The 17,920-nt window shown below is 33.0% G+C and overlaps 2 protein-coding genes across 12 annotated transcripts in view; one reads left to right on the top strand and one right to left on the bottom strand.

Annotated features, from left to right (window-relative positions):
* Positions 1 to 2,222, bottom strand: part of LOC136795871 (NADH-ubiquinone oxidoreductase chain 5-like) — a gene marked incomplete at its 3' end in the record, with an annotated part of 11,995 nt that extends 9,773 nt beyond the window's left edge. Inside the window, 1 exon segment of the mRNA XM_067047825.1 lies at positions 2,089 to 2,222. Within this exon segment, the coding sequence (XP_066903926.1) occupies positions 2,089 to 2,222 (134 nt within the window).
* CASK (peripheral plasma membrane protein CASK) overlaps positions 1 to 17,920 on the top strand; it is a 934,116-nt gene that overhangs the window by 193,420 nt on the left and 722,776 nt on the right. The window lies entirely within an intron of this gene.

The following is a 17,920-nucleotide window of genomic DNA, read 5'->3' as shown; positions in this document are numbered from 1 at the left end:
TGGTATTAATTTTGTCTTCAAACGTTGAAATGTTTTTATTTAACATTTTAGCATTATTTCTGTTTTTTAGAAATAATTATTTTCCTTTTATTAAAAAACAACAGATTTTATTGAATTATATTAGGAAGAATACGTTTGTAACTCAAGTTGGCTGATTTTTATCCCTCGTTGTTGACAGATAGCGTTTAACTCCCACTTTCTGGTCCATTATCTCCTCCCTTTGTTGACTAATAGTCACCTGACCTTTGACCCTTGGGGAAAAGGGAGTTGTATTAATTCTTAACTCGGACTCTAGTGCTAACCACATCGTATTAGACTTATAGAAATATGATTCGTTCCTACTAACCCGGAAGTGGTTATTTCCAATTATAATTTACCCCAAGGGTGTATATTTGTTGTTAATAATGTTCATTATTAGCGATTTTATTTGTCATTATTTTTGTGAAGAGAGAGAAACACTTAATGGTAAAATTCGTGTTGCCCAACTCCATTGGGTTACTAACTCACAATGTTTAGGCGTAATGTTATTATATTATATTATAAGTTTAAATATATGGTAGTAGTATATAATATGATTATAATTGTTCTTTTTTTTTTCGTTTTTTTTTTAAATTCTTGTTTTAAAATTTGTCTTCAATTATTTTTCTATTACTCTCCTATTTATCTCCTACTATAATTTTCCTTCTTAAACAATACTCGTTGGAATCTATACATGTTCTCTTACTTAGGCAATATTTTATTTAAAGTTATTAAACTAATATTTATTCGGATACTAGGATTTTCATACAATGAAATAAATACATTAAAATCCAATTTATAAATATACAAAATCATAGATATGACAGTTTATAAATATAAAAATGAATATTTGTAAAGAAGTAACAAATATAAGAATAATAGATGTGAAATAAAAGAAGATATTATTATTAATGGTTTTTTGACGTCGCTTAAGCTTTGATACAAATTAAAACAGAAAAAAAATTATTAATATTTATTAGTTACAAAATAATCAACGCTTCTTTTACAGACTTCTTGAAGGATTTCTGTAAAGCAGAAACAAATTAAGTAAGTATCCAATAAGTACCGTTGAAACGAGATTTTTTTTTTATTTGTTTAAATTTAATTATCAATTATGAGGTTTAAAAGTTTAAGCTAATATGTAAATGTGGTTTTCATATAATTTATTGAATTAGTGTATATTGTAATTAGATAAGTACACTTACAAAACAATTAAAAACACATTAAAAAGTAATTAATTTTAGCAGTAATTGCCGACCGAAAAAAGGCTATAGGAAAAACAACTTGTACGCTGCTAAATAAACGGAAGCAAATTAAAAAATAACAATCACTCTTCTGTGCTTCTGTAATCTTTGGATATGTATATTTACTGGGACAACATTTGTTTAATACTCAACCCTATTGATTTAGGGATTCGTTTCAAAAGTTCATTTTCAAAATAATCCTTTGGAAATAAATGCCCGTTAATTGCTATATTTCACCACTTATCATTAGGTAGTTAATTATTAAAATCTATTCACTTTATTTTGCTCTGCTAATTATCTTCATCCCCATTAATATATTTGTTTCTAAAACTGTATGTGCATATTATATTTTCTTACTGGACCTTTTATGATAAGCTTTTAGTCGAAATTAGGTTATCCAAGGATAACATTGAAATTATTGAGGAACTAAACACACTACTGCAGTGGAAATTTGTGCCTGATGTCCTCCCTCTAAAGGGTAAAAATAAAATTCAGTTGCTGCGTGGACGCCGAGTGAATTACAGCTTATTTTTTTATCCCCGTCAATAATTTTTCTAGTTATGTTATATATATGTTGGAGGTAATTATGTAGAATAAGTGGCAGCCAACTTATTCTACATAATTAGAATTAGAAAAAAAAATGTAGAATAATACCTGCGCAATGTTTTTCAGCACACGCATGTTTGCAGCTTAAAACCTGTCATCAATGAGATGGGTGGAAGGCCGCGCTCTGGCATGACCAGCTCCGGAGGACTCATGATGACCATCGACAGTTTTGGAAGCTGGTCAGAAACTTTGTCACCAAGAGAAGGACTATACTACTTACTGCTGGGAACGACCTGGTGGCGTTTGGGAAGCAGGCTGCCCTCCTGGCCTCAAGCTAGCAGCGAAGGATGCTTTGCGGACGTCTAATGCTACTACACCACTTAGCAGGTCACCGTGTTCAGTTGAGAAGCCCATCTTCTCCACCTTTCATTGAGCTGGAGCCCGTATACGCCGCACTAAGGGTAACAAGGCATCTGGGGAGGATGGGAATCCAAGTGTACTCTTGATGATGCTTCCCAGAAAGGTTAAAGCCTTCCTGCTGAACATTTCCAACGTGCATACGGATCTCTTACTTCCCAACTGCCTGGAAACATCGATTGTAGTGCCGTTACTCAAGCCGGGAAAGAAAGGTGACTTGCCTGAGCACTACCGCCGATCAGCTTTCTCTCGCACTTAAGCAAGGTCTTAGAATGGCTCCTACACCACCACCTTATGGAGCACTACAGGGAAGCCGATGTTATACCCTCTGAGCAGACTGGATTTCATCTAGGTGTTGCATGCGAACACCATCTGGCAAAGCTTCAAAAGCAAACCATAGGGCAGATGGAGAAGAAATGTACGAAGGCCTTCATCTCTCTGGACTGCAGCCAGGCCTTCGAGAGCGTGCCCCCCCCCTGCTACTACTCCGCCGGAGGAGTTCAATTTCCCCGCTGCTCTATACCAACTGATCGGAAGCTATCTTAGCGGAAGATCTTTTGCCGTAGAGTAGGCGGGGACTTCTCGCCTCCGGTCCCCAGCACCTTCGGAGTCCCTCAAGGCTCTATGCTGGGACCTCTACTTTTCGTCGCTTTTACGGCGCCAGTAGAGTCCCTCAAGCAGCCTTTGCAGACGATATCGGGATCTACGCCTCCAGCATGAGTCCGAGGGTAGCCTTCGAACATGCCGAAAATACTTCTGCTACCATTGTAACTGCACTGAAGAGGGACGGAATCAGGGTGAACCCTGCGAAGACAGGTGCCTTAGTAATTTCCTTTCCGAAGGGCAAGAGAGGGAAACTCTCCCAGCGGTTCATAGTGGACGGCGAAAGCCGAAGTATCTCGAACACCATCCTCTACCTCGGCGTGACAGTTGCAAGCATCTTACTTCCTCCAGTTACGTCGGGGAGAGACTCTAACTGGCCCGGTCGAAACCCTACCTGCGCTCCTACCTGCTCACTTCACAGGAGATCTCACTTCGGCTCAAGTTGAAGATTTATAAAGCAATCATCCGTCCGACTCTATGGTGCCCTGCTCCAACGACACCTCTTCAAGACCACGCTGAAAAAGCTGCAGAGTTTCCAGAATTCCCTCCGGCGAATAGTCCGAGGAACTTCACTCCAAAGAGCCAGGAACAGTGCTGTCCATGATGAGCTCCAGCTCCACTCTGTGCCGGAGTTCATAGGCCGTAGGGACACCAAGTTGTTTGATGGGCTGAAGGCATGAGCTAACCCGCTGTTCAAAGTGGTCGCCCCTCCAACAAGACCCGGGAAGTGGCAAAGCAATGTCCCCTTGGTTGACGTCCTCGCCGAGGGAAGGGCTTCGGGCTCTGCAGTCTGAAGTCATCTTAACCCAACTTATTCCCCAGTGGAGCGGTCCTCCCCGTTCTTCGTACCCCCCGGCCAGCGGCTCCTGGACCAATATTGTAACCCCCGCCTTCAGCGGACCCAGCCCAACCCCTTATAATGCCACGTGGCAAAGGAAGGGCACCAGTTTCATGTTTATATACTCAGGTATATATTAATATTGTTATATTTATATATTTTCAATATAGGAGGTCAGAAAAAAAATGGATCGGATGCCGTGAGTACAAAGATTGTGCCCTCAAAGATAGTATTTATATTGATACATCAGATTATTAATAACGGTCATGATGTTTGTAAGACTAATAAATGTTTGAGTCAATATAGTAAGGTATGTGAAGGTACCCTAGCGTGTGTCTAGGACTACCTTCCATGTTTGGTTTTGTCAAAAATTCAAGGCTAAAGCTATTTTATTATGTTTTATATATATGATATTAATAGTTTTAAGTAGTGCGATTGAGGAGATTAAAATACATACAGAAATGTTGTTGATTGTTTTTTTTCTTTGTGGTAATTTTACGTTCCCAGGGCTACCCGACCTTCCCCTACTTTATTTTTCATCCCATTTTTGAATATTATGATTATATCTTTTTTTTAAAAATAAATATAGTTAGCGTGGATGGGAACATAAGGGAGTGAGTCCTGAGAAAATTTCCTTTTTATTTTCGGATCGCACTACCGCGAAAAAGTTGGGAATGAGGGAGATAAAAAAGCAGGAGCTGAAATGAACGATGCCAGGTACGAAAAAAATGTTGGGAATGTACTTTTGTTTTATTTTTTGTAGGTTATTGTTTTTAAAAACTTCATTGTGTTCATATTATAGTAGAAAAACTGTAAAACAAATATTAAAATTATTTTATATTTCTTTGCATTTTATTTAAATATGGAAATCATTGCATTTCCGGGTGGAAAAAAAAATTAGCAAACATCCAATCCGTGTTCGGCCCTCTCAAAAACATTGAAGTGGAAAATATCAAACTTCCTCTAAATATTCCTGGTAAAAAAATATTATACTATGTTATACTAATATTATGTTATAATACGGTTAGATTTTCCCTCCATTTTGTTAAATTTTGTTGTGGGAGCAAAATAACGACATATGTAAACCTTTCTAATACTGGATCGGTTCACATAATAGTCGACTTGATTTTGTTATATTTGCGGTGTAAGTTAAATGATACAGAGAATTTTGTGAACAAATATATAAATAGGCAAACTTCGGCGCCCATACGCGACTGGAAGATAAGAATCGATTTAATCTGTTCTTCTCTTCCTTTTTTTATCTTCTTCATTCTTGATTTTTCCTTGGTGGTGATTCGGAAAAAAAAAAAAGAAATAAGTATTTGTTTTGCGAATCTTAAGGAAAATATCCGAAATTCTAGAGATGCCCTCAGTAATTGAATGGATACAAAGTTATAAGTTATTTTATATTCACCTATAAATATGTATCATATAAGATATCCTATCTCCGAAAATAATACCAACTGAATGAAGTTCTGAGCTAAAACTGGGATGATAGAATTGGTGTTCACAGGTGGCCTTTGCCTTGTAAGAATAACCACTTAAAGCAATTGAAGTATAAAGGAAGAAAAGATAAAACTTCTTTTATATTCTCTCTGTGTTTATTTTATAATCTCTTTGGGATTTTGTTTTTATTTTCATTCTCGCCTAAATTTGTGCTAGTTGTTTTCCTTTACACTGATAAATGAGATTTTTTTTTCTTTTTTATGCTCAAGTTTTGAACTGAACTTTATTTATCTATAGAAAATCCTTCGTAAAATCCTCAATGCTCCATACTTTGTCACAAATAAAATCATACATAAAGACTTTAATGTTCCCTATGTAACCGATCTAGCCCGAACCCTATATCACTCCTTCCATTACAAACTCCCTAACCACTCAAATCCTCTAGTTTCTAACCTTGCATCCTCTTCCATTCCTAACAATCCTCCGAGGCGCCTGGAAAGAAGATAGCCACGAGACCAGCTAATGTAAAATGTCATTAGAGTGCTACCAATGGTTAGTTGCTCTAGACGCCTGTAACACTCCATTTTAACTAATATCAAATTTACTGAATGTAAATTTATAATCTATTATAAATTATAGAATTATATAATCTATATTTGTAAATTTCAATAAAGATATTTAAAAAAAGTAGAAAATTATCTTAAGTCTAGGTCATATTTTTTAGAATCTCGGTAATTTATATTGCTTTAGTTCGCACTTTAGCGAAATTTTAAAATAAATAATAATTATAATAAAAGTAAATCCTCAAAAGAATTAATCTATTGCTTTGTTAATAGTTGAATGTACATTGATATGAAGAGAAAAATGTCGGAGGTGGGGTCAGCAAAGAAACCAAAATAAACAAATCTTATTTATTTGTGCCGACGTTTCAAACTGAATTTCAGGCCTTATCTTTTTTATTTTCGCTTTCATTGTTCCTTTAATGATATCATGTTGCCACCAATTAATAGAAATTAAAAAATTTCACTGGCAAACATATTATCTTGTTGGTTGTTAAAATTTAACAATAGACCAATAATATTTGATTTATGATTTGTTTTGGCTCTTTTTGTAAGCCCTCTTCATTTCAATTCTAAGTCAGTTAACAGCGTAAATGATAACTTTATACTACAGTTTATTGTATAGTCAAGATATATGATTAAACATTATTATGTGCTATACATTAATTATATAGTTTAGAAATATTTTTGTTTAATGTTTCCTTACATTTCCTAATATAGTCAAGTATTCCGAACCTACAAAAAGATTTTTTTTTCATTTGATCTCTATTATCTGTATCACTATCACTATCACTGTGCTTAAACTATTCTAATTGTATAGAATTTTACTCAAATTTATATACAATAATATATTTATAAATGAAAATAGTTATTTACAAAATTTCAGAAAAATAAATAAATTTATCGAATCACCAACAAGAGATTTGAGAAATGTTACCATATATGTTCATTCTTCTACCAGAACAATTAGTATGCATACCAACACAACGAAAATAAAAAGAGAAATCGTACTGGGTACTTACTTTTATGAATATTACAAACTGATTGTTATAGATCAAATGACTACCTTTAATTTTTCTTTCCCCTTTGCAATATTTTTTTATATTACTAAGACATACCTAGCCCTTTGGTTGTATTCTTATTTTTATCCTTGTTTATTTTTTACTTCTTAAGTGAATTACAAAATTATTAGTTTGGTTATTATTAACCCTTATTAACCGTTAGTCACTTCTCACATGACAACAGTACTTGCCAGCGGTCGCAGATCACATTGGAGATGACAAGGCGAAACAAGCCAAATCTCGCTTGCAATCTTTAATTCTTGGACAGATTTATTTTTCGGGTCCGTAATTACATTTCGTAAGGTTGATATTTTGCGACAGTTGACTGTCAAGGCTTATGCATATACCTTATAAACGAGGCAGTTAATGTGACTTTACTTGTACTATAAACAACTACACCAGACCCAGTGCGACGACAGTTTTATTGTCGTAACAGTGAATGCTGTCATGACTGTAACTATCAAATAGTTACACCACGGTAGTTACAACAATTTTGCGGCAATAATGGAAAGTATGATAGTAGACACTGTCAACATCATGTGATTGTTGACGTGAAAGTTGCTTCACTGACATTACTTCTAAATCAAATAACCCGCCAGAGCTAATGAGACAGTCCAATCATGACTGTAACAATCACAAAGCTACAATTATAGCGATTCTCCAAGAGCGGGTGAATATTGGTAATATAAATAAGTGGTGAATATTGGTCGGGTAAAATTGGTATTTTCAAGGCGCTGTGCGGGCATTTATTGTCGGAAGAATCCGCAGTACTGCTTATTAGTTAAGTATCCATAAAGGAGCAGTTGACATCTCCAGTTATATATCACTGCCTTTTCTAAATAAATAATTATTTGAATCTCATATGTGTGTAAAATAAATAATTTCTAACAAAAATATTATTCTTACAATATTGATTTTTGTTGTTTTTTTTCGTAAAAGATCATTGGTAAGGCAAAGGAATACTAACTCCAAGGACCCGGGTTAGAATCCGGCTGTGACAGATAATTATGATCTGTTTTACTGTAGCCGTTGAGTCAGCCCCGCGGATTCGGAAGCCTTCCGAGGTCCACTCAGCCTCACAAAGTTGGTACTGTTAATTGGGTAAAATTCTGGCGTTTGAGCGTGATTCTGAAAAAATATTCTCTTTGCAAAACCGTCGGTATCGTAACTGTATTTCCTTACAAAGTACTGCATCCTTGCAGTTGCAGTTGCAGTTGACCCTTCATGGGTTGATGATGGACAGATTTTTTTATTAAACTGAATTTTGTCTGCAACCTAGTGAGAATGACCTATATAAAGCTAGCGACTGATCAGGGTTAATTTATTATTATAATTATAATTCTCTTCATAAATTTTGTTTTATATCAGAAGGTAATTTACCCACTTCTCGAAAGTAAAACATTTTTTGACAATGCTATTGTTATAGAATAGAATATTGTTATTACTCTGTCAGATTATAGGTTCCTCTATCATCAGATCCATTTTGAAAGTTATCTTTATATATCTGTATATTTTTAGTAACATTTTGCATTTTATCTGTATTATGTGAATTTAATCATTAAATCCAAAATTGTATAGTTTTAATTTATGAGCAGTTTATCCTTCACAGCACCCTTTTCCTCCAATAATTAAAAGAGTGTTACAAACAAATATTTCACTTTAGGTTTATTACTTTTTTTATGTCATTTTAGTACCGATCAAATGTTAGTATTGTTAATGTGATAGCAGCATAATCAAAATTTTCAGTTATTTTATTACATTTCTGCTGACTCAAAGAGACTTTCAGGTCCTGTTCCGTGACCTTTCTTTTGAACGAAATCGTTCGTGACAGAGAAGAGAAGAATAAGGAGGAGAGTTGGCACGCAACCTGCCGGCTTCTGTTGGACTAATTTGTAGAATAATTTAACTAGCTACCGAACCGAACATTGAGAAGCCGCCAAGCACTTTGTCCTAGTTGATTCTATTTGCGGCACGATCAACAAGTTGCTCTCTTCGCACTTTTTGATTAATGTTCTAATCTCTTTATCAGTTATAACAAAGTCCCTCAACTTCTCGTATTCTGTTCCGACCTAGGCTGCCAGCTTGCAAAGTTATTTATCGTTTCCTTAACTTCTACTACGCTCTTTGTTAAGTTTTACATAGTTGTGGTAAAATTTAGTAGATAATTTTCGCAACTTCCTTGTTTTATATCAGTATCTTACAAAATTATTTTTCCTTTTCTACTCTCAAAACTCTTTTCGGAATTTTCTTTGATATACTACTTGTTCAAGGTATTCATCACACTAATATATAGATTAAAAATTCTTCTACAAAAATAAACTTTTTCTTGGTTCCCAGTCATACTAGAATCTGTTGAAAAAGGAGAAAGTAGAAAAAGCTGCAACAGAAGCACATTCAGTTAAAAATGTAACACCTTAAATTTCCCAATTAGATTGTGTTTATCAATACATGCCAATCAAAACCGATTATTAACCAAAAATTTTAAATGCAAGTATGAGGTTTGCACCCTCTTCAAAAAAATGTATATGGGCCTCATCCTTAATTACTGTGGATTGCATTATTGAAGATTTTCCCCGGCACAGGATTATGAATAAAAAAGTCGTGTACCTCAAAAACTCTCTAGGGCTTTGGGCGATAATGCGGAGAATATTAACAAGACCATTGAATTTATTAAAGTTAAAATGTTTCCCTTTCCATTAAATATCAGAAATCCACATTTTCAATAAAAGTTTAACTTATCTACATAAGGTTGTCTTAAAGTGGATATATTGACTGGCTCTACATCATCTTATTTATTTATAATTAAGGGAATAAATAATCAATAATAAAAAGGAAAAAAAAAATCATGTATAATTCTTGTACACAAAGTAGAAATTTTTATAATGGGACATTTAAAAAAAAAAATATGCTGTGACTATGATTATTATTATTATTATTATTATTATTATTAATAATAGGATTATAAATAATTGTGCTTCACTAGTTACAAGTATGCTGTGTATAAGGCAACCCAATGAAGTTGGGAGCACAAGATTTTTATAATATAGTGTTTTTCTCTTGACAATAATCAATTAATTTTTTATAGTAAGGAAGGAATGATAATAATTTTTTTGCTCTTTAATTAAAACAACATAAATTAAATAAGATATACATTTGTTATATCACCTTTTTGAAAAATATAGTGGCAAAAACTCTAATTTAAAGTTATGAAACTAGAATAACGAATACAGGCGGTTTATTTAGTTACTTGGCATGTAGAACGTGATTATTGTTTATATGTTTATTATTTTATTTTTTTTTGTTAAATATTTATGCCTTTAAATAATATGTTTAGTAACAGTAATCCCTTAGAAAAATAGTCTGTGCTAATTGAATTATATAATATAAATCTGAAATATTGATAATGAATTTTTGTGTACAAAGTAGTTTTTTATATGTTTTCAAGGTGTTTTATTTTGACGATAAATAATGTAATTTGTAATTTCAGTCACAACAGTGGACATTTATGATTTAATGATTTAAATTTACTCCGTTAAATATTAATCAAACTATCTAGTTTTGATGTTTATTTTTTAAATTAATTTAATGGCCTTATGTTTTCCAATTTGGGGCTCGAAATATGGAGGTTATCCTAAAGGTTAGCAACCTTTTCTGACCAGAGTGGAAACACCTAAGCTTATTTTGTGGATCTGCCACGAAATAATAACCATCCCATTCGGACCGGATTCGAACGTATTATTATGGTATAATCTACATAATGGATAAATATATTATTATAAACTGAATACTGTAGAGCAACAACAGTATATTAACAAAAGTTTTATAAGAAAAATATTGATTATTCTTTTTTAAGCTATATGAATTATCTTAATTAAATACTTAATCTTCGAATGTTGATTTGAAAATTATAGAACTTGTGGGTTTTTTTATTACTACTTTTAATTAATTAAAATATTGATTTTTACCTATATTTGTTAACCATCTCCAAAGGTTATATATAAACGGTAATGTCCCAGAAAGTCATTGCAATGGTAAGATCCACTCCTGAACGTCTGTGGCTATTGCTTTCGCTCAACCTCCACTGGCTTTTAATACCAGTGATGCGTCATGCATCCGTAAGTGGGGAAGCAAGGTCGTATTGGAGTTACTCAGGCTGAATGTATTTATATTTATAAAAGTTTGAAACGATTTCTCCTAATGACGCCACTATGATTCTCAACAGACGATTTAGTTTTCTGTTTATGTATTATTTTGCATTAAAAATATTATTCATGTCTTTAAATGTTACATATAATTGGAATAGCGAAAAAGTTAAAAATAACATTCTTTGAATTACAAAATTGATTTAAACAGATGAATGTATTTTTCTTATTTTTGAGGGACTTTCAATTGAAAGCGTTTAGGAATTCCTAAAACTAAGCCTACTGCTTACAGCTTCAGACTTGGGAGTTTTACTTGTCGGATTTACATCCACCTTCTTTCGCTGTTACATTGAGCGCTTACTCGGTGTAGCTCATACATAATTTCTGAAGCGAGATGGAAATGACGTTGACAAGTTTTTAATGCCGCAGCCAGGAGGGGTATTGTTCTTCATCTCTCTCTATCTCTCTACTTCTTTTGTTCTTCCTGAATGAACAATGAGAATGTTCTTTCTGTACAGATGGGGGAGAGATTCTGTACAGATATTTTACGATTTTATTAATTTTACCATTTTTAAATTATATTTTTTAGTATACGGTGCTATTAAAATAAGATGATAAAATATTTAGTGTTATTATAATTGAATTAAACGTAATGAAATATAATTCTTAAACCACATCCCCAAACAGCAATACCATTGAACATAAACAATTATTTGTACTCTAGCATATAGCTCAGCAACATGAAGTAGTTATATTTTTGATAATCTAATTGATTATGTAAACATTTTACGTACATTAGAAGATTAAGATTTAAGGTGGTGAAGAAATAGTCGATGTTTGAAAAAAGCTAAGAAAGAAACATTATGGATTGAAATACCAAGGAAAACCAAAAGAAATAGGAACAAGAAAGGATCTATCAATGGAAGCAGTACTATTTGATTGACTATAAATATTAATTGGCCCGGTCCTGTTATATAAGGAATGGCTAGAGGAACGCATTATAAGTAGTTCAGTGTTATTGGAACTTTCACTGTTTCTCAGGAAGTGGAATAATAATAATATTGAAATAATAATAATAATAATAATAATAATAATATTGGCATAATAATAATAATATTCGGAAATATGAGAGCGTAATAATTTAATGCTTTAATAAATTTTATAAAGGAATTCTGTAATCGAAAAACAATAAATCAACTGTAATCGAAATAGGGCAAAATAAGAGAGAGGATAAAGATTTTAGGAATAAAATCTTTGGGGATCGCATTTCTGGTCTTATGATGAGAATAGTTTTTGTTATAAATCTAGGGAAAAAATAATATTTTTAGAAAGAATACAGTATTCTACGGACATTTACTGTCTATTACTAAAAATTTTTATCATATTTACTTTTATAGTAATACTCTGCTTGTTAATTTGTTGAACGTTCCATTTAGAAGCAATTTATTAAATGATATTTCTTTGTACACATGATATATAGTAATTAAACCTTTAACATAATGATATCTTTAGAAGTCTCTCTCTCTCTCTCTCTCTCTCTCTCTCTCTCTCTCTCTCTCTCTCTCTCTCTCTCTCTCTCTCTCTCTCTCTCTCTCCCTCTCTCTCTCACTCTCCCCCACTCTCTCACTCTCTTCCCCCTCATAATAAAATAAAAATAAGCAATATTTTGACATGATTTATATATTTAAAATAATATATTATCACTAAACGTTTGACTCTTGCTATATAGGTCAGGAAGTTGTGGGTCAGTTGGGAAAGCCTACCTGCCATCTGTCTCTGTCCCCTTCATTAATACTCGTTTTGAACTGAGCATTGTGTTCCCTCAACAAAAAAACAGAAAGTTCCATATTCAACGGTCTGAATCATTACAAAGTCCACTGGATAAAAAAAAAGGAAAAGAAAGTTATATTCGCTGTGAGGTTTTTTTGTATTTTTAAATTTGTTGTTGAAACTTAGCAGTAATGGATCATTTTTTTTATTTATCATCATTAAAAAGTAAATAATATTCTTAAAAATCTTTGGTATATATAATTGTTTTGCAGTAAAACTAAAGTTCATAATCGTCTATATTGCTTACTTTTTCCCTTACTGAGCAAGAGCAGTTTCTCATACCACATTTCATATGAAATGATCTATATATTGAAACTTTGATAATCATGATTGTTTTTCTAACCAAATTTTCGTATAAAATAACTGCTATGTGACAAAATATTATACTTTTTGCACATAAGAGATATTGATTTGTCAAGGGCAATGTATAGGTAAGTGAAAGATTATATGTTATAACAACTATAGAAAAAAAAATTATAATGTTCTTTCATATTTTATATTCATCCATTGTTTATCACTAATACCATTAAATGAGAGATATTTAATTAAACAAAATTAAACGTACTGTAAAATATTGACCTATTTTTTTTTTTTTTTTTTAGTATGAAAATTCCACTAATTCGAATTTTCGTACATCCTTTGAAAACTCAAACTCGAAATTTTTTACTACAAAATGCATTGAAAGCGAAGAAAGATGAAATGTCATACTACAAATCAGCTGACCTGTTTGGGGTCCCTAGGCGAACTCTAAGAGGACACAATTTATTTCCAACAATATCCAAGCCGAAACAAATTAAAATTGACTGTGTAGGCAATATTTGGGAATTCCTCCTTACCTTCAAAATTGATTTCCTTATTTCATTTCAAAAGTAGATAGATTGTTTTAGGTCAGTTGAAAGCATACTGAGTGAGCTACAGCTGTTACCTTACCTAGGCCATATATGGGCCACCTACCTAATATTATATATTTAGGCAACTGAAACTAAAAATAAATATATCTTAATACTTTAGGTTTTTTTCTCTCCTTAGACTTTAGGGAAGAGTTGTGCATTCAATGAATAGTCCTTATAGTACAAGAGCCCAAGAGGAGAAAAAAGCCAGTTACTTCCTCCCAATTTTTGATTACTTAATTTAAAAACTAGGTATAATTACTACTCTAAATTGATGAGTCTGCCAAGTATAGGTAGGGGAATAAAAAATGGCGGCTGTTTCAAAACGTTAAAAATAATTAATTTTTCATTCGGAGCTAAAAAAAAACTAAAAACTACCAACAACACTAGAAAATCTAAAAGAACATTATTTAAAGTAGAGTAAATTTTCTAAAATTTAAGCCCTAATTAATAGATCTATTTACGTCCAATAGTTCTCGAGATATAGCTTTTTAAAAAGCAACATTTCATGAAAATGTTGAATGGAACGTACTAAAATATCAGTAGTTAGTTAATTTATTTTGAGAAATCTATATCTCAGGAACTATGTGACGTGCACATGTCTATTGGCACTCAAATTAAAGCTAGTTTAATGAGCTATAAAGTGGTTTATGACGGTTTTTTCGTAGGAATAGTTTTCATGATACTTGCTAAAATTATTTATAGTTGTTCATAAAAATTTGGCAAATTTATATTCATATATGAACATTATAAAACTATTACTCCTTCAAAGCTAAGTGTCTTAAACTATTTTATAGTAAGTTAAAAATCCTTTATTTTGAGTGTTGGCAGATATGTGCGTCTTATGGGGTCTAGAGATATATTTTTTGAAAAATTCAACATTTTATACAATCAACTATAAATTAACATTTTGTGAGTTTACTTCGTCAAATATCATAAAAACTACTACTCCTACTAAGATAACCATTAGTTGTTGGTAGTTTTTAAGATATAGAGCTCCGAATGAAAAATTAATGTTTTTTTAAGGTTTTGAAACAGCCGCCATTTTTTATTCCCCCTACCTATACTTGCCAGACTTATACACAGTTTTCATTAAAGTAATCAACAATTGAGGTGAGATAACTGCCTTATTTTCCTCCCGGCTCTTGTACTATTAGCATGGAAGCCCAGCTTTGACATCGTGAAGGTATTATATAGAATGAGATGTAGATAGTTGACCGTAGATTAATACTTGAAGAAGTTTGTCGGGGGGTGCGGTCAGAAAAGAACAACATAAATAAACAAAACCATATTTATTTATTTTATGCCGACGTTTCGACCTGAGTTTCTTCCTGTCTTCATCAGGGGTTGTGGCGTGTAAAGGGGAAGGGAAGATGGTAACTGTCATCTCACCTTCTGCAGTTAGCATCTTCCCTTCCCCTTTACACGCCACAACCCCTGATGAAGACCTGAAACTCAGGTCGAAACGTCGGCATAAAATAAATAAATATGGTTTTGTTTATTTATGTTGTTCTTTTCTGACCGCACCCCCCGACAAACTTCTTCAAGTATTATATAGAAATTCGACCGATTTTTTACTGCTTAGTGATTTTACCTATACCAAATTTAATGCACATATACTGTATAATGTCGTCAAGGATTGATAAAAAGTATTAGGAAAACTTGTAATATGCTTTATGTTCAATATTAGTGAATTTATCCATCCCCTCTCCCGATATATTTCTATTACACAACCATTCCTGCTTCCATTGGCTTCCATCCAAAAACAACATTAGGTTCTGTTCTGCGAAAATGCCTCGGAAATTATAAAAAAAAATTAAGTCTGTCTGTTGTAGCACTGAAGGAAGGTATTAAAGGACTCTTTGTAAGTCAAATGTTGTTGAGGAAAATGTGCTCTCTTCTTATCAAAGGCTTTCTTTCTTCTCCAATGCTACCTACCTTCTTTACTCATTCAGAGTTTTGGCTTTGTGGATTTTCATTTTCTAAACCAAATAATTCTCTGATAAACCAAATCACTTCATTCATTAATAAATTCCTGCCTCCAGTTTTCTTTTAGAGCAATGGCTTATTCTAATGGAGTATTGTAATTTATCCCCTTCACTATTCAATGAGGGAATACTTTTAAGCAAATAGAACAGTGATAGAAAATCACTCATACTAAGTGTTCAGTTTCTCAATTGAATGTTTCTAAACTGTCTTCATTATCACTAGAATGAGTTCAGTATTATTAATCTGATTGAACCCAAGTAAGCTATCTTCTAACTCGAAGTTACAGTATTTCTATTTCTGAAAGCTTTTAGTTTCGTCTCGGTTTCTCGAACTAGGTAGGGCCTCTAAACTTCAGCTCACAGGCCTAAATTAAACAAAAGTTTACCACTTTAATGCATTTATTAATGAAGTTGGTTCTAAATAAAACTTTTTTTTTTTTGGATTTAAGATAAATCTGTGATTTGGGACAAACAATACCCATTTGCAGTAGCTTTTAGTTTTTAGCGTAGTGTTGTCTATCTTAGATTAAATTTTTATCGGCCTGTTCCCTGAAAAATCCACAAGAATTGTTTTATTGAAACTATTAGTCGTTTGTCCAGTTGCAGTCCAAGGTAGGTAATCTGTTCGACAGGAGTAAGAGCAACATTACCAAAGGACACTGTAGGGCAATCGGTAGGTTTACGACGAAGGGTAAATTCGTTTCGATGGGATTTATTTTAATCTTCCAATTACGACCATTCTTTGAGGGCTATGCTATGGGATTGGAGAGTTTAGGATGCAATTAAAGTGTTATTATTAACTGCGAGCACACATGCGTCATCGAAATACGTGGTGAGGATAGTGTTAGGATGGGTTGGGATGTCAGCTGTATAGACGGTGTAGAGGATGGGACCAAGGATACTACTGGGAATAGAGGGATGAATAGGATACATGTATAATGTTATACATTTTGTTCTTTTATATTGTATTCGTAATTTTAATCAAGTTCACTCCATAACTATTACGATTTCGTAAGCTCATTATTATTAATTTATTAATTGTAAATTCGTATCATTGTTATTCACTCCATAAGGTCTTCATTTTTTTCCCTTTATTTTCACTTAGTATTTTGTTAATTGAATTATTAGTTTAATCGCTATAAATTAATTAAAATTGTACTATTGTAGCTTATAAATCGCGGTCTTCACAACGCTCTAATTATCAAAAGTGTGACTAACTGATATTTCATTTATGTTTATCATTTCCGTATGTAATTTTGGCACTGACCGATAGATGTTTTCATCTTGTTTGACTTTTTTGAATAAATAAAGGAATATAGACTATATCCCTCGTTTCTGATAACTTTTTTTTGAGCAATTTATTGGCCTGTAAACCAGAAAACTCCATCCTTCCGCGTATGGGGATTAATACAGATAAATAATGTATCTTTGAGGTAGTTAATGTTGAGAGTTGAAGGCAATAAACAAAATGCCGACCGTAGACTGAGCCGCTGGATATTCGATGGGGAACCAATTTACTGGGAGAGAGCCAAGTTTATTAAACTGCCTCCAATATCTACCCTTCTATTAACAGCTTGTTTTTTATCATCTCTCTTATCATGCCCTTAATTAGTTGTTTAATCATTTTCTCCTCCTATTAGCGCTGTTGCTCTAAACTTTTTTACTTAGTGTCAGCAGTTGATCAATTTTCCTCCGTTTCTTAAATTAGTTTTATTGGCTGTCATAATTGTTTTAGGACGGGATTCTTTTCTTTAGGCATTAACCGTACGCGAGTTTGTCCGAAATAGTCAATTTCTAGCAATTATACTTTATCTCATGTAATATGATACTTTAGTGGTACCTAAACTTTTCGGCACACAATATACCGAGGAACCCAAATGGCTCATGTTAGTTAGTTAATGTATAGTAAAAAAATGCTCTGTGAACCCGAAGGTTCGATGGCGATATCTACAAACATCTGCCTAGTGACGCTCGTCCAAACCCTTATCCACAAGATTAGCCTTGACGCAATCCTCCTGCCTACGTTTCAGTTTACCCTAACGATATTTATCCATTGATTCAGTGCTTAATAACATTTTAGAAATCCGTTCGTTTGCTAAGCTCTATAACCTTACACGTCCATTTTATTCACCGCAATGCTATCACCTGAGTCATATTTACCGGATTCAATACACGCTAATCGCTATTAGGGGTATTCATGATGTTGTGTTAAATGTTAAATGTTTTACCATGTTAAATGTTATAACTATAAGATTGTGAGCAGCCCTATTTGAAGTCATGTTAAACGTTAAATGCATAAGAGCCCCTAGCGGATTTTCTCAGCAACTTATTGTATAA

This window comes from Halyomorpha halys, unplaced genomic scaffold (assembly GCF_000696795.3).
Source record: "Halyomorpha halys isolate HHAL.00 unplaced genomic scaffold, Hhal_1.1 Scaffold111.1, whole genome shotgun sequence".
Lineage (NCBI taxonomy): Eukaryota > Metazoa > Arthropoda > Insecta > Hemiptera > Pentatomidae > Halyomorpha > Halyomorpha halys.
The sequence above is the reverse complement of the archived record's forward strand: the minus strand, read 5'-3'. Positions and strand labels throughout refer to the sequence as shown.